At 36.3% G+C, this 25,094-nt stretch overlaps 1 protein-coding gene across 1 annotated transcript in view; it reads right to left on the bottom strand.

Annotated features, from left to right (window-relative positions):
* Nucleotides 1-1,407: 1,407 nt before the first annotated feature.
* Nucleotides 1,408-25,094, bottom strand: part of WASF1 (WASP family member 1) — a 93,675-nt gene continuing 69,988 nt past the window's right edge. The window contains exons 3-9 of the mRNA XM_060167428.1: nucleotides 22,082-22,216; nucleotides 9,436-9,589; nucleotides 8,250-8,367; nucleotides 6,601-6,773; nucleotides 4,800-4,979; nucleotides 3,056-3,684; nucleotides 1,408-2,196 (exon numbers count right to left, since the gene is read on the bottom strand). Coding sequence (XP_060023411.1) covers nucleotides 2,039-2,196; nucleotides 3,056-3,684; nucleotides 4,800-4,979; nucleotides 6,601-6,773; nucleotides 8,250-8,367; nucleotides 9,436-9,589; nucleotides 22,082-22,216 — 1,547 coding nt within the window. The 3' untranslated portion in view covers nucleotides 1,408-2,038. The remainder of the gene's footprint in view (nucleotides 2,197-3,055; nucleotides 3,685-4,799; nucleotides 4,980-6,600; nucleotides 6,774-8,249; nucleotides 8,368-9,435; nucleotides 9,590-22,081; nucleotides 22,217-25,094) is intronic.

Below are 25,094 nucleotides of genomic sequence, written 5' to 3'. Positions count from 1 at the left end.
AATCACTCTGCTGTACACCTGAAACTAACACAACATTCTTAATTAACTATGCTCCAATATAAAATAAAAATTAAAAAAAAAAGACAAAAAGAAATCCTCAACCATTTCCTTTTGTATCTCCCTTAACTGCACCAATACCAGTATCATTCCCTTTTTAGTTACCTGGCCACAATTGAGCTTTACAAAAACTATCTACTAGCTACTGCTTTTTGATCATAAGCACCTTGGAAAGACAAACTTTAAATTTTGGTATATTTTCTGGAGTTAAGTTCAACAATATACAGTTTTGTAAGGTGGGAAGGAAACTCAAATGGCTATCTAATCTCTTGTTCTAGGTCTAGACAAATCTACCTAAAAGCAAATCTTTTTTTAAAGCCATTGGGAAATGTTTTTTATGTCCAAACCGTATTGCTATTGGAGGACTTAGTTCATCATTCCTCTTCTACAAGGATCACAGATCATTAGTTAGCTACCTAAAACCCCCTCAAATTAGCAGGTTACCAATGACCTCATGTTTCAGCTATCTATTGCCACAATGCTATGCGAAATAATCCACCTCAAAACTTAGGTGTAAGACAATAAACATTTACTTTTACTCATGAATTTATAGGTCAGCTGAACAGTTCTGGGCTGGGCTAATTTTAGCTACGCTTGCTCATCTGTCTACAGTCAGCCAGCAGGTGAGCTTGCAATTGGGTCATCTAAGTTGGCCTCACTTGGGATAGTTCTCTGCATAAGGTTTCTGAACTTCTAGCAGGCTCGGCTGAGCTTACTTTTTCCACATGTTTTTGGCTAAAACAAGTCTCAGGACACTCAGATTCAAAGCGGGTGGTAACAGAACCCATCTTTTGATGGGAGTAGCTGGGATAGAGGGATCCCTCTATTGATGGGATAGAAGCAAGGATGAAGATTACAGTCACTTTTATAGTCAAACTACCAAAGCCTCATTTAGTCTTTTCTTCATACTAAATAATCTGATATTGATGCTGCTTCTCGTTCATCCCTGAATCTGGACTGTGTAAACATTAACAACTAATTTTATCATTGCAAAACATAATTTCAAGAATGCTGTTAAACTGAAGTCAAGATGTGCTGCAATTAGAGAGCAAGTTGAGATTTTAATTTAAGAGCATAAGGAGTTGAAAAATACTGACTTTTGACTTTAGGAAAAAATGACATAAAAGCTACCTTATGCACCAGACAATATGAGTCTGTACAATTAAGAGGAAATTATACAGCTTAAGTACTTTTTAACTTTTTCATTGACTATTTAGAGCCTACTTTATATTATTTGATAAACTATCAGAAAGTTTTATTCAAAGAGGTAACACCCATGAACCTTTAAAATGAACCATTTATTAAATCAGACTGTTATTCTTAACAGTTATGTAAGTTACATGGTTTATGTCAGAGTATTTCACATGGAAAATTTTTAAACTCTTATAGGCAAGCAAAATTGTACCACACAATATATAAGTAGGAAGGGGATACTGCTAAACATTCAAATAAGGCAAGTATTTTAAAACAATAAAACAATAATTAAAAATTCAAGCATTCCTTTAAGAGAATTCAATACTACAAGCTAAATGTACTTTCTGAGTGTATTCATATAAAGGTAGTGTTTCTTCTTTTAAAACGTCAGGAAATGGAATAAGGCTCATTAACAGATACAGCTGCCCTCAAGATTTTTAATCTCAGTTGCTCTCTTTAAATTAAAATTCACAAAGTGCACAATTAAGATATATCAAAAAACTGAATCAGCTACTCTAATAACAGCTGTCCATGCTTAATACTTAGTGGTTTATTTGACCAAATGATGCCTTTTCAGGGAAAAATAAAAAAAGATAAGCCACTGTAAAACATTTAGTTTGAAATGTATGCTAATATTTTTCTTAGAAATCAAAAATTATGGAGGAAAAGGGTTATTTACCTTAAGGAAAAGAAAGCAAAACACTGGAATGACCAAACATTTTCAAAGAACAAGCACCACAAAGGACATTTGCATTCGGTTTTGTAATATTTATCAATACATTTTTTCTTACTCCAACCAATCTACTTCATCAAATTCTGAATCATCTTCTGAATCACTGTATTCCACAGCAATACGGCGGGACAGGATGGTGGCAACATCATTTTCAATGCGTTCGTGTTTAGCTTCCTGTTCACGCTGCTCTTCGACTTTTCGTAGCTGAATACCTGATATAGTAAATCCAAACCATTCATTGTAAACCAAAATACTAGATATTATTAGATATTATTAATCGAATAAATTCAAATACACATGAGAAATACTAACAGGAAAATAAAAAGCAAGATCTATTAAAAAGAATTTGAAGATTTGATGAAACTTACCACATACCCCAGTGGATGTCTATAGTTTATTTAGCCATTATGGTCTATTGTGCTTCCCTACTCACCACCTCCTAAAGTTAACCAGGTGATACATTTCTTTTGTTTGTTACCTCTACGGTCAAATAAATTAAACATCGTTGAGCATATTTTCTGTGGCTTTGTTCTCCCCAGTACTTGAGGGAAAGGCACTATTCATTCTATACTGTTACTGCCTGGCATATAGTAGGAAACGTTGGCTGAATAAATAAATGAATGTGACAGGTTGTTCCTTTGTTACTAAGGTAGGAACCTTAATCCTTTAAAGGTATTGGTAAAGCAAGTGTCACTTACATATCAAATGGACAGCCTTAACACTGAAGAAAATACCATTTTAAAAGGAGTTATATATATTGAATATAATATTTACAAAGGGTTTTAACTAAATTTTCTATAACATTTAAGTCTGATACTTTTAATTTCTCATTCATTCAATAAACATTTCAAGAACACCTACTAAGTATGAAAATAAAATGATTAATGTGACATATTTTCTTGAAAAAGACTTAAAATATAAATTGAACATAGCTTTACTTTCTAAAGATCACTTGTACAAAAACATGAGCATCTAAACTTTTATAAATGAAGAAAACATTATTGTCTCCAATATTTAGAAAAGTTCTAATGCTACCATTGCAATGCTTTTAACGGCTCTTGAGAAAATTACCTTTTCGTATTGCTTCCAGAAGTACACTTCTGGCATCACTGATTACAGGTAGGGTTGATGGATGACGCTTTGGCTCAGAAGCAGGTATAATTTGTGATGGAGGAGATGGAGGCATTAATGGAACATGGGGACCTGGGGCAGTAGATGGAGTTGGATGTAGCCCAGAGGGAGGATGAGCAAGAGCTGCAACTGAGACAGGTGATGATGGTCGAATGCCAGGTGGAGGCAGAGGAGGCGGTGGTGGGGGCGGAGGCAGCCCCTGGACTTCTCCTTGTGGGAGTGGGTGAACTGGTACAGTCTCGCATACTGGGGCAGCTCTAGCTACCGGTGGAGAGGGCTGTACTAGAGGAGGTGCAATTGGAGGAGGAGCTGGGTGAAGAACTCCAGGGGCAATCTGAAGAGGAGCTGGAGGCGGTGGTACTGCTGGAGCTTGCAAAGCAGTGGTTGGAGGTGGAGGTGGGGGAGGTACTGGTGGGGGGGGAGTCGAAGTCATTGAAGCTCTTAATGAAGAAGTTGACAAGGCAGATGGAAGAGGTGGTGGAGGAGGTGGTGGGGCGGCGCTCACAAACACAGGTGTCCTGCCTGTAGCTGGTGACTGAGGACGATTTTCTATCAAACCTGTAGCAGAACTGAAATGATAAAGAGATCCCAGCAAGTTACTTAAAGAGAAAAAACTAACCACACAAAACATAAATGGCTACCAGTAATTCTATCAAGGTAGAGGCATTAACATGTTCCTATAAAAATTAAAAATTCTTCAGCAATATTTAGAATGAAATGAGAACTAAAAGTACACTAACAAGAAAATCAATACGTGGCGCTTTGATTTATAATATTCTAAACGATCTCATCCTCTCATGCAACTTTCATATCCACTCGAGCATTTTATCCTTCCTTTGATAAAATGCTCAGTTTTACACTGGGATATGAGTCTTCATAATGACTCAACATTTATCATATTACAACATTTGTATTGCTATACCTGTGGCCAAAACAATACTGTATTTGTATTGAAGCTATTAAGACTCATTACATGTCATTTCAGTTAAATCAATGACAACTAATTACAAACCACAAAAGGAAATTTATGCCCCTCTTCCTTGCTGAGGATGGAACATCAAATGAGTCAGTAATATAAGATTGATCTTTTTAACTGGAAATTGTAAAGCTGATCTCTATTTCTCTATGAAAAAAAATTATAATGTGGATAACAGTGGACAAAATGAAACTTCAAAAAGCTTTACTAAAAGATTATTATGAGCAATTGCCTATTCTCTCTCAAATTCTTAGAGTATTTCCCCTAATATTAAATTAACATTTATAATCAAGTCTTTGGTTCCCATTTCTTTGTCCCTAACCACATACCAAAAATTCTTAATTTTTATTAATATATTGCAGATCATGTGCTTGATAACAAAGCTATAATATAATGAAACACACTTTAATCTTTAAGTTATCATTAGCTAAAATTTCCCAAGAGAATGTGTCAGCTCTTATGAGAGGCTGGCAAACTACGGATCAAATCTGACCCGATCCCTGTTCTTGTAAATAAAGTTTTGTTGAAACACAAACATATTCATTTATTTATGTATAGTCCATGGCTGCTTTCATTCAACAATGGCAGAGTTGAGTAGTTGTGACAGAAGCCATATGTCCTAAAGCCGAAAACATTTATTATATGGGCCTTTAAAGAAAAAGGTTACCAACATCTGAGATGAAACATCATGTGCTTGTTCTGACATACCTGATACAGGTGGGTATGGGTTTTGCATCTCCTGCTCCATGCACTGGTGGAGGTGGAGGTGGTTCATGTGGTCTGACTAAGACCCTTTCCTCAGCTCTCGTCAGAAGCTCACTCATCTGACTAAACGGCAAGGCAGAAAGCGAGTAAGATCCATCCATATGATCCACATATGTCTGCGGTCTAAAAAATACATACAGTATCAGTGTATTTTTCTTGAATTATTGGTGAAGTAAAAGGTTCTACATGAGATATTGAAGGTTTATCCTTTGAATGCCAATATTTTAACTACTTTAAGAAACTTCTTTCAGAAATTTATTACATTCATCTTGCTTTTAAAACACAGAATGCTGCTCACAACGCAACCTTTCCTTGCTGATTCAGGTTATTATGATGACCTTCAGTTATTTTATTATTTTATAATATAATACTAATTCAATTCACAAGGGTGAAAAGTATTACTTTCATAATCTGATAAACAAGAAAATAACTTTCAGCCAATTGTGTTCAAAGCTATCTGCCTCTATTTAATTTTTTTCTTTACAATAAGATGCCAATGACAACAAGCTAGAATATGAAAACTGGAATTTTCTACCACCAGAATATCCTGCTGTTCTTTTAAACCTAAATGACTTCCAAGTGTCTGGCACCCAAGGGAGATAGGTCTGTGATACCAGCAGCACAGACATGGCTAACTACATTGTTTTTGTCTTTTTGCTGTTTTCAAAGGTGCTAGGGTACTCAGAAAATAGCTGCGTAACATAATAACATGTGACTTAAGTCAGATTTAAGCAAAATTTTAGATACCTTGAGCATGTGAAGACATAAATATTTACTGACTGTAGTGCATGCTGGAGACAAAGCTGGATTTAAAAGATGTGTACAAAGCAAGTTAGAAATTATTATATTTACACAACTGGGTAGGCTCAATACCTCAATCACTTAACAGTGATTAGAAATAAATGTCTGTCTACAGATTATTAATTTTTTAAAAAATCAATCCTTTCAGTCTCTTTCTTTCAGTACTACATATGGATAGTACCTTATATGTATATTACTCCTAAAATAGGCCAAAATAATTTACACTTATGACCCAATAATTTACATGTATTATTCGAAAGAAAGTCTTAAGTTCTTTTCCATTCAAAAATCAATAACTATAAAACATATAATAATAACTATAATCAACTGTACACAAATCTCTTCACAGAGAGATGCTAGTATAATGTTTGTTAGGGTTGCATATTAGTTAGATAGGGTCCCTGGCCACTGAGAAAGGAAAAGGACCTATTGCATATTTCTGCAAAAGGGGATGAGTAATTTTGTTTTGAAAGTCCTGATATATCTGAGGTGGAAGATGTGGCATAGAAAGGAAGTCAGGGGAAAGAAAAAGGAACAAAATATAACCCCCTTCCAACTCCTATTTTATATGCAGTGAATCAATAATACTTCAAAAAAAAAATCCAGACCCCATTACTCTATTATGAAATTCTAACAGACTCTGCCTGAACTACTGAGAGTGAGCTGAGACCTCATATGAAAGTTAAAACATCGAAGATCATCTACTCCAACCACTTCTTTCTACAGATGAGAAAACTGAAGTCCGGGTACAAAAATGATCTGCCCAAGATCAGACTTCAATAGGCTCACAATGGTCAGGGTTTCAAAATCAACTCAATACTTATAGAACAGAGTCTGTCAATTCAACAGTTCAGGACCTAAGACTTAGACATATAGATATTAGAAATAAAGCCAGTGTTTTACCATTAATTTTGTTTAAAAAAACAAACAAAAGAAAATAAACCTTGTTTCAAAATGAGAGGCTGGGCCATTAGCAACTTCAATATGCTTATGTAAGAGATTAGCATCATCTTCAGCCAGCTCTGGACCTTGGGCCAGCTTCTGCCATTCTCTCCGCCTGTCATGAGGTGCTCTTGGCACTTTTTCTGGTTCATGAGGACGATCTAGATTTTTCTGCTATAACAGATGTATTGAAACAAAGCCAAATGCTGAAGTACTACGTTTTTAAAAAGAGGTTATAACAACGAAAATAGAATTCTAACATCAGTATTGAAAAAGACAATGTCATCATAATATAGTAAAAGTAACAGAGATACAGTTCATTTGTGCATTCAGAGTTAAATCTTAGCTAGTTTGTTTGTAATCCCACTTTCGAATGCTTTTTTAACCTTTAAATGAAATTGATGTATCAGATAAAAATAGTATGTCTACATAATAAAACTTGAGGTCAGAAAGTCCTTTCAGATGAAAACAGATTCATCAACTCTGCTCCCACATTATTAGTTTTTGCTATAATGAGTGAAATTTCTACAATTAAAGGCACTGCCTACCTCTAGCCAAAACCTGAAAATTTACTAAGGTTATATTATCTGAGAAACGACTAATTAGCTAGCCAATACATTAGAAAAAAATCCAATTACCCAATTAAACCATAATAACTGTCACTCAACAGAAAATAGGGTATTTGAAAAATAAAACAAAAAGTGATTCCAACTGTGGGAGAAAAAGTATAGAAAGAAACCAAAGGGGCCAAGCAGGTAACATACGTGAATAAAAAGAGCCAGATATAAGATGAGGCCTGCACTGAACTAGACGGGTATGTCCATCTAAGGCATTCCAGTTCAAAAATTTAAAAACCACTGTGTTTGTCAAACAAAACTGCTTGCAGGCATAGTCTGGGCTACCAGTCACCAGTCTGCAAACTCTGGCTAGAACACTGGTACACTGTCTAGTGCAGAAAATAATAACATGTAGGCATTTTGGGGAAGAGCAGGGAGAGCAGAGATAGCTATAGAAGAAACAGAGGGATGATAAAGACAAACTTTGCCACCTTCATAATTCTGCCTAAATCCAACTTTGCTTCCTCCTTCTATATTTCTAGTTATCATTAACATGGAATAAAACAGATCCAAGTGAATTTTATTAGAAAGTAGAAAATGATAATACAGCAGACAGGTAACAGGAATTTAGTGAGACTGTTATAAGCTTTCCATTTAGGATATGCTCTGTGGTAAGAAAATATTAACTTAATCTACTTTACCAATATCTGTACAATATTCCTTTGTTCTGCTTTAGCAGAATGCCTTTCTCTTCCCTGGACCACTTAGTTCTTATTTGTTCGTCAAGATTCATTATAAGCTTTGTTGAAGTGTTTATCAGCCCCGTCCTCCCTAAAGCAGGTGCTATTTTGTGCTACTCAAACCCTCCATGCATACCTCTCTGTTAGGTGGGTATTTATCACACCATATTATAATAACCTAATTGTTCATTTGCTCCCCATTAGACTGTGATCTTTCTGCGTGGTTATAAAGACTTCAGTATTTGACCATATGGACCAAATAAAATAAAACTGTCAAAGTACAGAATTAATAAAGTCCCACATATGCAACAAATCACAAATACATGAAAACTAACTTCAATTTTTTGAAATACCTTCTGCTTCCTCTTTTCCTTCCTCTTATCCTCCGTATCTTGTAACATTTTTTCTTTCCATAGATCAAAGAAATATGAAGGATTGGTATAAAACTTCAAACCTTCTTTACCATCATCTCTGAAGTATAAAATATCAATTAAAATATACATTAGTAAGACTTAGAGAGGCAATAGGAATAGAAGTAATTTTACTAAAATTGTTTCCTCTTACATTAACAAAATATAGCATGTGTAAAAATATTGGCAAAATAAATGAGAATATGCACCAATAGAACATTTCTCACAAATCAGACAGGAAACTTCTGGAAAACCAGAAGTTTTTCAGAGTTGGTATTAATAATTTAAAGGTACAACTGGACAATTTTCATCCCTAACTTCTGCTGAATGCCAAGTTTTCTATAAGTCCTGTGGGAAATTCCAGTAATTACAAATGATTCTGCCAAAGAGAAAAGCCTGAAAGGACAACAGAACAGAGAAACTATACAGGGTTTCTGCCAATACTCTAATTTACTTATCATCTTACCAAATCCAAAAAATATCACCAAATAGTCATTCTAATAGTAATAGTTATATCCAATGCCTTGCATACTGACAAATAGTTTCAAATAACTATCCAAATACCATTTTATTCAGGACACGTGTTGTGCCTCTTAAATCACCCATTTAACAATTCATGTGAAAGACTCCAAAGAAAGGCTGAATAAGTCCAGAGTTTTTAAATGGTAAAAAAAATTTAAAAACAGATACTACATATTCAATACACAGATATTTAATGCAAAGATCAAGAGTAGACAAGAACCAGAAAAAAACAATATTTTATTAATGTGGTGGGATTTTGAACTCTTTATTTTTTCTTTTCCATCTAATTAGAAATTAAATTAAAAAGACAATAACAACTCCTTGTCTCTTCATATTCATGTTTGCCATTGGCTTTTCTTAAAAACACCTGTCAAAACAACTCCTTTGAGTAAGTCTTGTTTTTTGTATGCCCAAACCTTGGGAACTCACCTAGTGAATAAAGCAAAGGTTTTCTAAAGGTGGTGGATAAGGAGGGTTCTCTGCATTGCTCAGGAGACCAGTGAAATAAAAAATGTTTGGGGATTTAGCATTTAAAGGTAGACTGCTACATATCTGAACTTGAAGTCTGAAATAAATAACCGGCCTTCTTACTTATTAGCGTACTGACCTGTAAGGAGTGAGTATATTGAGAGGTGGAGGCTGTTCACAAACATCGTACGTCTCCTGTAATGGAACAGGCAAAGTCCTGCGGTCGAAAAGCTGCTGATCTTGAACTGTAGAACTTCGGAAAGCTTTTCTCATGGTTATATCTTGCAAAGACACTAAAACAAAAATCCAAAATGTATTGTTTTATTTTACTAAGATGATTTAACATAAGGACAAATTCATATACCGTATTTGTTTAAAAGTCAGAAGGTCATGACTGTTAGTGGCTTATGAATCAGGAACCATATTTTAAATGTTCTATCACTATATGCCACATCATTTTGTGCTTTATTTTTCCAATTAGATGGGTTTTAATGCAACCTCTGATTTCTAAGGCTCTAATGACACCTGAAGCATATGCTACATTTCCCATCAAGTGCACCTTTTCCTTTTCTCTCCTTGCCGTCCCCAGTCCCCACCAACCTACATTTTCCTCTTTTTTTCTATAATCTTTTTTCCATCTCCCTTTATTACTTTTATTTAGCTTATACCAATAACACTGAAGGAACTACTTAGTTATCAGTGGCATTCTGGGCTAAATGCACTATTGCCCTCTATGCTTTAAGTATGCTATAAGTATGATACATGGACTATAAAGTTAAAACAAACTTATTGTAAAGAAAATTAAGTTTTCAAGTACTGGGCAATCTGTACTGTTGTCTATTTCACTTATCTTTTATCTTGTTCTATAAGGGTCTTCAATTAACTACAAGTTCTTGAAGACTGAGGCTATCTTGTACATTAGTTTCTCCAGTAAGTTAACACAGCCCCATCATACATATGAGGATTTAAAATAACTTCATTTGCTCAGTTTCTTTTGGACTGTGCAGCATGTTAAAATAAAAAATTTACCAAAATACTAGATTTTTAACTCTTAGAGTGATTTCTTGATATTAAAAAATTAGGTGATTTTTTAACATATCTAATATGGGTTTTAGTACAAATGCCTTATACCATAGAAAGGTCAGTATTAAATAATCATAACAATTCTTAAATTATTTTTCTCCCTAAAATAGTATCTCTTTCATCCTTACAAATAAAATTCACTCAACATGAATGTTTGGGTCTATGAAATAAGTGGAGCAATGAGGCTGGCTATGCAATAGCCACAACATGACTGCATTCCCAGCAATTCCACTTCTGACTTAAAAACACCAAAATAAAATTCAGAGAAGGAAAAAAGTTTTTTTCCCACTATCACTAAAGAGTAGTATGAGAGATACTTAATGAGTATAAACTATAGTGTTAGATGCTTTCACTAATTTTTACTTAAGCTTTATAACAATTTAATGGGATAGGAATTATTATTCCATTTTTAAACATAAGAAAATAGAAAATATTATATAACTGGCCCAAGGTAAAATGGTTAATAAGCAGTAGAGCCAGAACAGAAAACGCAGATCTGTCTGCCTTTGAGGCTAATCTCTCTGCCACAGTACCACATGCTGTTCCTCTGGCTCCTATCAGAAGTGGCCTCTGTTTTCTGCAATCAAAATGGATCAATTTTTGCCACCCTCCTACCCCACTTATTAACTGTAAGTATGAAACCTAGTGTTTGATTTCCCAAAACTGTCTTAGTAAAGGATATAAAGAACATGTAAAGTAATAAGCATTTTTCTATCTTCAGCTCCTTTCATTTATCATTTCTCTCATTTGTTAACAGACCAATGTGACAAAGCCCCTTCCAGTTGCCAACAATGACATCTGATATTACTTAGTGTTATATAACACAGTAAGTCAGCACAATATGTTTGTAAACATAACTGAATTAAAGATAATGGTACAGAGCTTTGTTTAAAGACTCAGTTTTTTACCCTTTCTAAATTACTGTTACTTACTATTTAATGGTAATTAAAAATCCCAAAATATTGATATTACATTCTGTAATTTATTATCCTACTCATAATGTTATTTTATGTGAACTTTAACTGAGTTAAAAAATCTAGGTAAAATAACTTTGAAAATTCCTCTATTCAACATCCCCATGACAATTTCAAATTAAGTAGTTCAACGTTTTAGATTCTGAATTCTTTCCCAATGCTCCATATAATTTTAAAGGAAACTGAATAATTCTGATAGTTGTTGGCACATTAAGAATTTTTTAAAACACTTAAACACACCTTAAGTTATTTACTAGTATCTGTATTTTCATTTTCAATTTTAATGGGAATGCTAAAATACCTGTTAAAATTTAACAGTATTTTCAAACTAAATATTAATTTTTATTTGTTACATAAAAGAACTGCCTGTATATTTCTATATTTTTAGATGAAATGTACTTGTAACTTACATGTTTAAATTATTTAAAAAAGAAATTTTGGATATAAATGACATATTTGAAAGTATGGCCACAAATTTTTTTTTAATATTAGCAATGATTTTTATCTCAAGAATTTCATGACGTATAACAATATACATTGTATACATTACAATATACACAAACATGTTTCAAGGGATACCACCAGTAAAAAACAACCGACAGAATGAGAGAAAATCTTTTCAAATCATAAGATTTGGGACTTGGATCCAGAATATATATAGAATTTGCGTAACTCAACAATCACAAGAAAAATAATCCGAATTAAAAATGGGAAAAGGATCTGAACAGATATTTCTCCAAAGAAGATACACAAATGGCCAGTAAGTCATTTAAACCCTGTTTTGTTTTTTTAAGTTAAGTTTTATTATTCTTTTTATTAATTTTTTTTTTACATTTATACATCACTGTGAATTACATTTGACTGTAGTTTTATTAAAGGAAGAAACACATTTTTACTATCTATTTCTGTTAGATTTTTGGTACAATGTAAAGTCAGGTTATAGATCCAGCCCTTTGCACAAAAATAGAATCATTTTTGTCTTAGTTGCTTTTAACTGAACTAGTTGCAGTTGTCAACATTTAAAAACAAGAGGTAAGAGATAAAAATCTAAATACCTGGCTTCTTGGACAAAAGAAAGATCTGGCATGACTACACTGACTTCACCTCATTTCATGTCACCCACATGCCAACAATCTGCTCCCTGTTTTGTACACAGTCTCAAAATCGCGCACTTGGTCCACTTCACTCAGAGTAACCTGGGTGTAAATCCTGGTTTTAAGTCCTAGCTCCACCACTTTCCTGCTTGGAGACTCGATTCTAAGTGGCTTATAAGCCATGAGAAGATGCTCAACATCATTAGTCATCAGGCAAATGCCAATACATTCTACAAAATGAACCAATATTGAAAACATTAGGCTTAGAAAGAAGCCAGTCACAAAAGACCATATATTGCATGATTCCATTTATTTGAAATGTCCAGAATAGGCAAATCCATAGAGACAGAAAGCAGATTAGTGATTGCTGGAGGCTACGGAGAAGGGGAGATGGGAAGTAACTACTGTTGGATATAGGGTTTCTTTTTGGGGTGAGGAAAATGTTCTAAAACTGACTGTGGTGATAGTTGCATAACTCGGTGAGAATACTAAAAACCACTGAATCATACACTTTAACTTTAGACGAGTTAATTGTAGGGTGTATGAAATATATTTCAATAAAACTGTTTTTTTTTTAAAGTACTGTCTTGGTTTTTTCTCATATCCAGACCTATGAGTTTCTATCTTTGCATGTAGAGGAAACTTAGCATAGTTAAGTACTCAACTCTCCTTATTCAGGCATTAAATTATGTCAGAAGTTGGTTCAATCACTAAAACAGCCATCATTATATTCTACCTTTTGCTTTTTTCAGCGATATCCTTTAATTTTTTTTTTTTCGGTACACGGGCCTCTCACTGTTGTGGCCTCTCCCGTTGCGGAGCACAGGCTCCGGACGCGCAGGCTCAGCAGCCATGGCTCACGGGCCCAGCCGCTCCGCGGCATGTGGGATCTTCCCGGACCAGGGCACGAACCCGCGTCCCCTGCATCGGCAGGCGGACTCGCAACCACTGCGCCACCAGGGAAGCCCTCCTTTAATATTTTTACTGTTCAAGTTTAGATCTATTATATAACTTACATTTATAATAAAAATGTTATTCCACAAAAAATATTTTGAACAGAGGATTATAAGAGATTCACATTAAATAATACTCTAGGGTAGATAAGTGAAAATTATGTTCTTAGTAGTTTCAGTTTTCCTTCTTAAAAAATAAACAAAACAGAAAGAGACATTTGAGAAACACCACCACTCAATGTTTTCTATCAAGGCATGAAATGTTTTACCACTAAACTTTCTACCATTATTATTTTTTTAAACCTAATATCCCTAGCTTAATATCTCAGCATAGAACACTTTTGTCCTATATACTGGCAATTTGGGAACTTTTTTTTTCTTTTGGAAATGTTGATTTAAATTGGGAAGTAACATTGAAAGAACGAGATCAGATTCTAGCAGTTTAGCAATATGCACACACACAAGTATATTAAAAGGAATTGCATTCTTAAACAATCAAACCTAAGAATTTCAGGTAATTTTCAAATTATTTCTAAGACAAATGTATACAAACAAATTATAAGAGAGAAAAGACAAAGAAACTGGAGGAAGAGTCTGGCCAAAAAAATTTTATGTCAAAAAATGAAGAGCTATTTAATATACAAAAAGAAGAGGTAAAAAAGGGGAAAAAAAGCTTCCCTGGTGGCGCAGTGGTTGAGAGTCCGCCTGCCGATGCAGGGGACACAGGTTTGTGCCCCGGTCCGGGAAGATCCCACATGCTGCGGAGCGGCTGGGCCCGTGAGCCATGGCCGCTGAGTCTGCGTGTCCAGAGCTTGTGCTCCACAACGGGAGAGGCCACAACAGTGAGAGACCCACGTACCGCAAAAAAAAAAAAAAAAAGAAAAAAAGAGGAGAAAACCCAGGAGACTCATGCTAATGGCATTTATACATAAGCCACCAATCTATTACAACATGTACAACAAAGGTCGTGGGTAAAAAAGTTGTGTAGTAAATTCCTTTTTTTTTTTTTAACATCACTATTGGAGTATAATTGCTTTACAGTGGTGTGTTAGTTTCTGCTGTATAACAAAGTGAATCAGTTATACATATACAAATATCCCCATATCTCCTCCCTCTTGCATCTCCCTCCCACCCTCCCTATCCCACCCCTCTAGGTGGACACAAAGTACCGAGCTGATCTCCCTGACTACGCAGCTGTTTCCCACTACCTATTTTACATTTGGTAGTGTATATATGTCCATGACACTCTCTCACTTCATCCCAGGTTACCCTTCCCCCTCCCCATGTCCTCATGTCCATTCTCTACATCTGTGTCTTTATACCTGTCATGCCATTAGGTTCTTCAGAACCAGTTTTTTTTTATTTTAGGATTCCACATATATATGTGTTAGCATATGGTATTTGTTTTTCTCGCTGAATTACTTCACTCTGTATGACAATCTCTATGTCCATTCACCTCACTACAAATGACTCAGTTTCATTTCTTTTTATGGCTGAGTAATATTCCATTGTATATATGTGCCACATCTTCTTTATCCATTCATCTGTCGATGGACACTTAGGTTGATTCCATGTCCTGGCTACTGTAAATAGAGCTGCAATGAACACTGTGGTACATGACTCTTTTTCAACTATGGTTTCCTCAGGGTATGTGCCCAGTATTGGGATTGCTGGGTCGTATGGTAGTTCTACTTTTAGTTTTTCAAGGAACCTCCATATTGTTTCCAATAGCGGCTGTATCACTTTACATTCCACCAGCAGTGCAACAGGGTTCCCTTTTCTCCACACCCTCTCCAGCATTTATTGTTTCTAGATTTTTTGATTTTGGCCATTCTGACTGGTGTGAGGTTATACCTCGTTGTAGTTTTGATTTGCATTTCTCTAATGATTAATGATGTTGAGCATCCTTTCATGTGTTTGTTGGCAATCTGTATATCTTCTTTGGAGAAATGTCTATTTAGGTCTTCTGCCCATTTTTGGATTCGGTTATTTTTTTTTTGATATTGACCTGCATGAACTGCTTGTATATGCTGGAGATTAATCCTTTGCTAGGTGCTTCATTTACAAATGTTTTCTCCCATTCTGAGGGTTGTCTTTTGGTCTTGTTTATGGTTTCCTTTGCTGTGCAAAAGCTTTGAAGTTCAATTAGGTCTCATTTGTTTATTTTTGTTTTTATTTCCATTTCTCTAGGAGGTGGGTCAGAAAGGATCTTGCTGTGATTTATGTCATAGCGTGTTCTGCCTATGTTTTCCTCTAAGAGTTTGATAGTTCCTGGCCTTACATTTAGACCTCTAATCCATTTTGAGCTTATTTTTGTGTATGGTGTTAGTGAGTGTTCCAATCTCACACTTTTAAATGTACCTGTCCAGTTTTCCCAGCACCACTTATTGAAGAGGCTATCCTTTCTCCACTGTACATTCCTGCCTCCTTTATCAAAGATAAGGTGACCATATGTGCATGGGTTTATCTCTGGGCTTTCTATCCTGTTCCATTGATCTATATTTCTGTTTTTGTGCCAGTACCATACTGTCTTGATTACTGCAGCTTTGTAGTATAGTCTGAAGTCAGGGAGCCTGATTTCTCCAGCTCCAGTTTTCATTGTCAAGATTGCTTTGGCTATTTGGGGTCTTTTGTGTTTCCATACAAATTGTGAAATTTTTTGTTCTAGTTCTGTGAAAAATGCCAGTGGTAGTTTGATAGGGATTGTATTGAATCTGTAGATTGCTTTGGGTGGAAGAGTCATTTTCACAATGTTGATTCTTCCAATCCAAGAACATGGTATATCTCTCCACCTGTTTGTATCGTCTTTAATTTCTTTCATCAGTGTTTTGTAATTTTCTGCATATAGGTCTTTTGTCTCCTTAGGTAGGTTTATTCCTAGGTATTTTATTCTTTTTGTTGCAATGGTAAATGGGAGTGTTTTCTTGATTTCATTTTCAGATTTTTCATCATTAGTGTTTAGGAATACCAGAGATTTCTGTGCATTAGTTTTGTATCCTGCTACTTTACCAGATTCATTGATTAGCTCTAATAGTTTTCTGGTAGCATCTTTGGCATTCTCTATGTATAGTACCATGTCATCTGCAAACAGTGACAGCTTTACTTCTTCTTTTCCGATTTGGATTCCTTTTATTTCTTTTTCTTCTCTGATTGCTGTGGCTAAAACTTGCAAAACTATGTTGAATAATAGTGGTGAGAGTGGGCAACCTTGTCTTATTCCTGATCTAAGTGGAAATGGTTTCAGTTTTTCACCATTGAGGACAGTGTTGGCTGTGGGTTTGTCATATATGGCCTTTATTATGTTGAGGAAAGTTCCCTCTATGCCTACTTTCTGCAGGGTTTTTAAAATAAATGGGTGTTGAATTTTGTCGAAAGCTTTCTCTGCATCTATTGAGATGATCGTATGGTTTTTCTCCTTCAATTTGTTAATATGGTGTATCACATTGATTGTTTTGCATATATTGAAGAATCCTTGCATTCCTGGAATAAACCCCACTTGATCATGGTGTATGATCCTTTTAATGTGCTGTTGGATTCTGTTTGCTAGTATTTGTTGAGGATTTTTGCATCTATGTTCATCAGTGATACTGGCCTGTAGTTTTCTTTCTTTGTGACATCTTCGTCTGGTTTTGGTATCAGGGTGATGGTGGCCTCGTAGAATGAGTTTGGGAGTGTTCCTCCCTCTGCTATATTTTGGAAGAGTTTGAGAAGTATAGGTGTTAGCTCTCCTCTAAATGTTTGATAGAATTCGCCTGTGAAGCCATCTGGTCCTGGGCTTTTGTTTGTTGGCAGATTTTTAATCACAGTCTCAATTTCAGTGCTTGTGATTGGTCTGTTCATATTTTCTCTTTCTTCCTGGTTCAGTCTTGGCAGGTTGTGCATTTCTAAGTATTTGTCCATTTCTTCCAGGTTGTCCATTTTATTGGCATAGAGTTGCTTGTAGGAATCTCTCATGATCTTTTGTATTTCTGCAGTGTCAGTTGTTACTTCTCCTTTTTCATTTTTAATTCTATTGATTTGAGTCTGCTCCCTTTTTTTCTTGATGTGTCTGGCTAATGGTTTATCAATTTTGTTTATCTTCTCAAAGAACCAGCTTTTAGTTTTATTGATCTTTGCTGTTGTTTCCTTCATTTCTTTTTCATTTATTTCTGATCTGATCTTTATGATTTCTTTCCTTCTGCTAACTTTGGGGGTTTTTTGTTCTTCTTTCTCTAATTGCTTTAGGTGGAAGGTTAGGTTGTTTATTTGAGATGTTTCTTGTTTCTTAAGGTAGGATTGTATTGCTATAAACTTCCCTCTTAGAACTGCTTTTGCTGCATCCCATAGGTTTTGGGTCATTGTGTCTCCACTGTCATTTGTTTCTAGGTATTTTTTGATTTCATCTTTGATTTCTTCAGTGGTCACTTCATTATTAAGTAGTTTATTGTTTAGCCTCCGTGTGTTTGTATTTTTTACAGGTCTTTTCCTGTAATTGATATCTAGTCACAAAGCATTGTAGTCAGAAAAGATACTTGATACAATTTTAATTTTCTTAAATTTACCAAGGCTTGATTTGTGACCCAAGATATGATCTGTCCTGGAGAATGTTCCATGAGCACTTGAGAAGAAAGTGTATTCTGTAGTTTTTGGATGGAATGTCCTATAAATATCAGTTAAGTCCTACTGGTCTAGTGTGTCGTTTAAGGCTTGGTTTCATTATTTATTTTCATTTTGGATGACCTGTCCATTGGTGAAAGTGGGGTGTTAAAGTCTCCTAATTTTATTGTGTTACTGTCGATTTCCACTTTTATGGCTGTTAGCATTTGCCTTATGTATTGAGATGCTCCTCTTTTGGGTGCATAAATATTTACAATTGTTATATCTTCTTCTTGGATTGATCCCTTGATCATTATGTAGCGTCCTTCTTTGTCTCTTGTAATAGTTTATATTTTAAAGTCTACTTTGTCTGATATGAGAATTGCTACTCCAGCTTTCTTTTTATTTCCATTTGTATGGAATATCTTTTTCTAACCCCTTTCAGTCTGTATATGTCCCTAGGTCTGAAGTAGGTTTCTTGTAGACAGCATATATACGGGTCTTGTTTTTGTATCCATTCAACCAGTCTGTGTCTTTTGGTTGGAGCATTTAATCCATTTACATTTAATATAGTTATCTATATCTATGTTCCTATTATCATTTTCTTGATTGTTTTGTTGGTATTTTCCTTCTCTTGTGTTTACTGCCTAGAGAAGCTCCTTTAGCATTTGTTGTAAAGCTGGTTTGGTGGTGCTGAATTCTCTTAGCTTTTGCTGGTCTGTAATGGTTTTAATTTCTCCATTGAATATGAATGAGATCCTTGCTGGATAATCTTTGTTGTAGATTTTTCCCTTTCATCACTTTAAATATGTCCTGTCACTACCTTCTGGCTTGTAGAGTTCCTGCTGAAAGATCAGCTGTTAACCTTATCGGGATTCCCTTGTATGTTATTTGTTGCTTCTCCTTTGCTGCTTTTTTTTCTTTGTATTTAATTTTTAATAGTTTGATTAATATGTGTCTTGGCATGTTTCTCCTTGGATTTATCCTGTATGGGACTCTCTGCACTTCCTGGACTTGACTATTTCCTTTCCCATGTTAGGGAAGTTTACAACTATAGTCTCTTCAAATATATTCTCAGTCCCTCTCTTTTCTCTTCTTCTTCTGGGACCCCTATAATTCGAATGTTGGTGCGTTTAATGTTGTCCCAGAGGTCTCTGAGACTGTCCTCAATTCTTTTCATTCTTTTTCTTTATTCTACTCTTTGGTAGTTATTTCCACTATTTTGTCTTCCAGGTCACTTATCTGTTCTTCTGCCTCAGTTATTCTGCTACTGATTCCTTTTAGAGAATTTTTAATTTCATTTATTGTGTTGTTCATCATTGTTTGTTTGCTCTTTAGTTCTTCCAGGTCCTTTTTAAACATTTCTTGTATTTTCTCCATTCTATTTGCAAGATTTTGGATCATCTTTACTCTCATTACTGTGCATTCTTTTTCAGGTAGACTGCCTATTTCCTCTTCATTTGTTTGGTCTGGTGGGTTTTTACCTTGCTCCTTCATCTGCTGTGTATTTATCTGTCTTATCATTTTGCTTAAGTTACTGTGTTTGTGGTCTCCTTTTTGCAGGTTGCAGTTCGTAGTTCCTGTTGTTTTTGGTGTCTGCTCTCAGTGGGTAAGGTTGGTTCAGTGGGCTGTGTAGGCTTCCTGGTGGGGGGGGACTTGTGTCTGTGTTTTGGTGGATGAGGCTGGATCTTGCCTTTCTGGTGGGCAGGACTGAGTCCATTGGTGTGTTTTGTGGTGTCTGTGACCTTATTATGATTTTAGGCAGCCTCTCTGCTAATGGGTGGGGTTGTGTTCCTGTCCTGCTAGTTGTTTGGTATAGGGTGCCCAGCACTGTAGCCTGCTGGTCCTTGAGTGGAGCTGGGTCTTAACGTTGAGATGGAGATCTATGGGAGAACTTTCACTGATATTATGTGGGGCTGTGAGGTCTCTGATGGACCAATGTCCTGAACTTGGCTCTCCCACCTCAGAGGCTCAAGCCTGACACCTGGCTGGAGCATCAAGATCCTGTCAGCCACACAGCTCAGAATAAAAGGGAGGAAAAAAAAAAGAAATAAAGATAAAATAAAAATAAAATAAAGTTATTAAAATTAAAAAATTATTATTAAAAATAAAAAAGCAGGGCTTCCCTGCTGGCGCAGTGGTTGAGTTCGCCTGCTGATATAGGGGACGCGGGTTTGTGCCCCGGTCCGGGAAGATCCCACATGCCGCAGAGCGGCTGGGCCCGTGAGCCGTGGCCACTAAGCCTGCGCGTCCGGAGCCTGTGCTCCACAATGGGAGAGGCCACAGCAGTGAGAGGCCCGTGTACCACAAAAAAAAAAAAAAAAAAAAAAAAAAGTAATAGAAAAAAGAAAGAAAGAAGAGAGCAACCAAGCCAAAAAACAAATCTACCAATGATAAGTGCTAAAAACTATATGACAAAATAAAAACAAACCAAAAAAAAAACGGGCAGAACCCTAGGACAAATGGTAAAAGGAAAGCTATACAGACAAAATCACACAAAGAAGCACAGACATACACACTCAGAAAAAAAGGAAAAAAAATACATATATTAAGAAAAAAAAGGAAGAGAGCAACCAAATCAATAAACAAATCTACCAATGTTAATAAGCTCTAAATACTAAACTGAGATAAACATAAAACCAGAAACAAATTAGATGTAGAAAGCAAACCCCAAGTCTATAGTTCCTCCCAAAGTCCACTGCCTCAATTTTGGGATGATTCGTTGTCTATTCCGGTATTCCACAGGTTCAGGGTATGTCAAGTTGATTGTGGAGATTTAATTTACTGCTCATGAGGCTGCTGGGAGAGATTTTCCTTTCTCTTGTTTGTTTGCAGAGCTCCTGGGGTTCAGCTTTGGATTCGGACCCGCTCCTGCGTGTAGGTCATCTGAAGGCATCTGTTCCCCACCCAGACAGCATGTGGTTAAAGCAGCAGCTGATTAAGGGGCTGTGGCTCACTCAGGCCACTGGGAGGGAGGGCTACGGAATGCAGGGCGAGCCTGCGGCAGCAGAGACTGGCATGACGTTGCAACAGGCTGAGGCATGCTGTGTGTTCTCCTGGAGAAGTTGTCCCTGGATCACGGGACCCTGGCAGTGGCAGGCTGCAGAGGCTCCTGGGAGGGGAGGTGTGGATAGTGACCTGTGCTTGTACGAAGGCTTCTTGGTGGCTGCAGCAGCAGCCTTAGCGTCTCATGCCCGTCTCTGGCGTCCGTGCTGATAGCCGCGGCTTGCGCCCATCTCTGGAGTTCGTTTAGGTGGTGCTCTGAATCCCCTCTCCTCGCACACCCCGAAACAATGGTCTCTTGCCTCTTCTGCAGCTCCAGACTTTTTCCCAGACTCCCTCCCAGCTAGATGTGGCGCACTAGCCCCTTCAGGCTGTGTTCACGCAGCCAACCCCAGTCCTCTCCCTCGGATCTGACCTCCAAAGCCCAAGCCTCAGCTCCCAGCCCCCACCTGTGCTGGCGGGTGAGCAGACAAGCCTCTCAGGCTGGTGAGTGCTGGTTGACACTGATTCTCTGTGCGGGAATCTCTCCGCTTTGCCCTCTGCACCCCTGTTGCTGCATTCTCCTCCGTGGCTCTGAAGCTTCACCCCCCCGCCCACCCCCCATCTCCTCCAGTGAAGGGGCTTCCTAGTGTGTGGAAAGTTTGCCTCCTTCACAGCTCCCTCCCAGAGGGGCAGATCTCGTCCCTATTCTTTTGTCTGTCTTTTCTTTTTTCTTTTGCCCTACCCAGGTACGTGGGGAGTTTCTTGCCTTTTGGGAGGTCTGAGGTGTTCTGCCAGCGTTCAGTAGGTGTTCTGTAGGAGTTATTCCACATGTAGATGTATTTCCGATGTATTTGTGGAGAAGAAGGTGATCTCCACATCTTACTCCTCTGCCATCTTGAAGGTCTCCCCCTGCCCCCCGAGGTGTAGTAAATTCATGTTTTGTGTGTGTGTGTGTGTGTGTGTGTGTGTGTGTGTGTATGTTTCTTTCATTAATTGAAGCACATTTCTCCCAGTTGTTTTTTTTTAATAAATTCATGTATAATAGTGTTCTTAAATATATCACTCATCCCACCTAACCAAAAACATACATGTGAAAGAAAATATAACATGAATAAACTTACATTCTTCTTCTTTAGGATCAAGCTGTGTAACACTAACAGATAAACGGTCCACACGTTCTTGTAATGAGTTAACTCTGAAGGAAAAACTATGTGCCTCATTGAATAATTCTCCAAATATATCTTCAGCATATTTACCTAAGCAAAAATGAAGCATATACCATAAAAGTTAATGTTATCTGAGATAAATATCAAACAATTTAACATTTAAAAACGCTGCCCCAATGAATTTGGTATTTACTTGAAAGTAGTTTAAATTTTAAACCCATCCTAAAGTAATCCAACTGTGACAGAGTGAGAAGAAAACACAAACCCTGGGAAATACAGTTTTAGATACTAGCTCTACCACTTCCTGGTAGGTGACTTGTGGCTAAGGAAATACTCTCCTGCTTTATCCCTATCTACACCTGTTGAGGGTTAGAGAGGTTATAATGTAAAGTACACATAAATAATACATCTCTAATCCCAATTCAGCAGTCATAAACAGACTGTGCACTAGAACCGAATTTCAGGCCAAGTGGCAGAATCCAAGATATTTCATAAACCTAGTAGATGACCTAATCTCAGGTACACCCAAAATACAGATCCTGAAAATTTATGAGATATTTTATATTTTCTCTCATTCTAGTTTCTTAAAACATCATAAATCTAAAATCACTGAATTCCTCTAGTCATGTAAATTTCCATTACTGTAAAGAATAAGCCAAAATAATCCCATTCTAAAAGGAGAAATAAAAATTTCTATCTAGTAAATAAGCCAGGGAGAAGTTTTAGATGACCTATAATTTTAAAATGTTCAAGTGTATTTAGAACATATAAATAAATGCTCACAATATAAAGATAAGTCAATCACTATCTATACCTTTGAATAAAAAAAAATTGATGGTCTTCCTAAATCAAGACATTTTAGACCCAAGCGTACAGTCTAGGTTAAATGTAGCTCAACAGTAAGCTCTATAGAGTCCTGTAACAGGGTACTAAATACTTATAGAATGAATTCATTAATCTCACCAGTTTACATTTGAACAATGGCTGTCTTTTTTTCAAAGCACTTCAATATATTATCAGTTAAATCAACAAAGGTTTACTGAGGGCTCACCCTGTGCCTGGTAGGTGTATTTCTTACTGAAGACACCAAGAAATAAAACATAAAATACCTGTCCTAGAAGATTTTATAATCTTTAGGAAAAAAATCATAACTTTAATCTCTCTATAATAAATTAAGAGAAAAAGGATAATTTTGTATATATTCATTCGCTCACATATATTCTTTAAGCCAAAATGACTGGGAATGTCTTATGTGCCAGACTGTGTGCCAGATCCTGGAGATATAAAAATGATTGGACGAAGTTCTCTGCCACTGACGGGTTTTGAACAGAGGGAGAAACAAATATTTAAATAAATGTGAAAACCAATTTAATAAATAAGTCCAAATCTTTGTTCCATTCACTTTGAGGCCTTGACATCAATTTCCTCACCCATAAAACAGGAATAAAAATATCTCCTTCAAAGAAGTTATAAGAAAAGGAGAAAAAAGAAGGAGAGGATGGGGTGCAATTGTAAAGTACCTGATACAGGATAGGGGCTCAACAACAGGCAGCTCTTACTATAAAACGACGTAAAAGTCACAAAGCACAGAGAAAGAAGCATCTAAACGTTTGGGTGTGGGATGGTATTAGAGACACTTCCAGAGGCACAGAGTTTCTCTGGCAGATAAGGGAAGCATTCCATACATTTATTCATCAAATGTTAGGGATACAGAGATGGAAGAGACAATTTTAAACCTAAAAGAACTTAGTTTAATACACGGATCTTTAAGTTATAGTCTGTATACCACCTGAAATTACATGCAGATTTTTAATGCATTTGCATTTTTCTGGAAAGAGGGCCCACAGATTTTTCTTTTTTTTAACAGATTTTTTAAAAAGAGTTTACACTTTCCCCACCTCAGGTTTAAGCACCAAAGCACTGCAGTGGGTAAGATAAACAACCCCATCTGTTCTCTTTTCATATTCCTTCTTACTTTCCACATCTACCTCCTCCTTCCCTCCCAGAGACAGGTGAAAGGAATAAAGTCCACAATGTAAAACTAATTGTGTATTATCTGAATTTCAACTAACCTTACATTTATTATACTATGTCTCTACTCAAGAATCTATGAGGTCTCATTACCTCTGATGTTAAAATCTAAATCCTCTCAGCTAACACTGTCCTCCATAATCAAGCTCCACCTTACATGTCTAATATCATTTGTCCCTTTAATCCCCCTCATATATTTATTTTTGCCTCCATTCATCTGCCTACTTCTACATGCAAGTTGAAATGCCTTCCTTCTTCATTCATCTCCAGTTTCCAAATTCTTTTGTTCCTTAAAGGCCCAATTCAATTCATATTTCATTCAGCAAGCCTCCTCTAATGACTTCACCTATGCCTATCTCCCTTTTCTCAGTTCCTATAATCTAAAACTCCTGATTTTAATTATATACATGCTCACACTGTTTGAAACTCACAGAATTCATAATATTAGACTCTTCAACTAAATGGGGTATGTTCTTTTTGGACAAGAAACATGTACCTTTATCACACAGCAAAATATTCAGTGTTATCTGTCCATTGTCTATCTATTATCTAATTAGTCTTATAGAGCCAATCTATTTATCCACCCTCTCACCCATCTACTTTCCTATCTATCTGTCAAATTTTCTATGATTGAGAACAAGAAGTAGGCTCTATCAGCTCATCTTGGTAGCATGAACTGACCATATTCAATAAGAGAAAGGCCTTGGGAAAAGAAAATGTAAAAGATCTCTCAGGTAATTAGAGTCCCAATCGTTGTTAAATAAGATGGCAATAAAATGGGGAAACTTTTGGTATAGCAAAAGAAATTTAAATAAAGTGAATTCTATGTTTTCAGTAATTATCTATTATAAAACAGAATTGTGTTCCGCTAGGAAAAACAACTGAACCAGATGCATATTTTTGCAAGGAAGAGGTCAGGACGATGTGCAGCTCCAAG

Source organism: Lagenorhynchus albirostris, chromosome 12 (assembly GCF_949774975.1).
Source record: "Lagenorhynchus albirostris chromosome 12, mLagAlb1.1, whole genome shotgun sequence".
NCBI classification, from domain to species: Eukaryota; Metazoa; Chordata; class Mammalia; order Artiodactyla; family Delphinidae; genus Lagenorhynchus; species Lagenorhynchus albirostris.
Note: the sequence above shows the minus strand (reverse complement) of the source record. Positions and strands in the feature narration are given on the sequence as shown.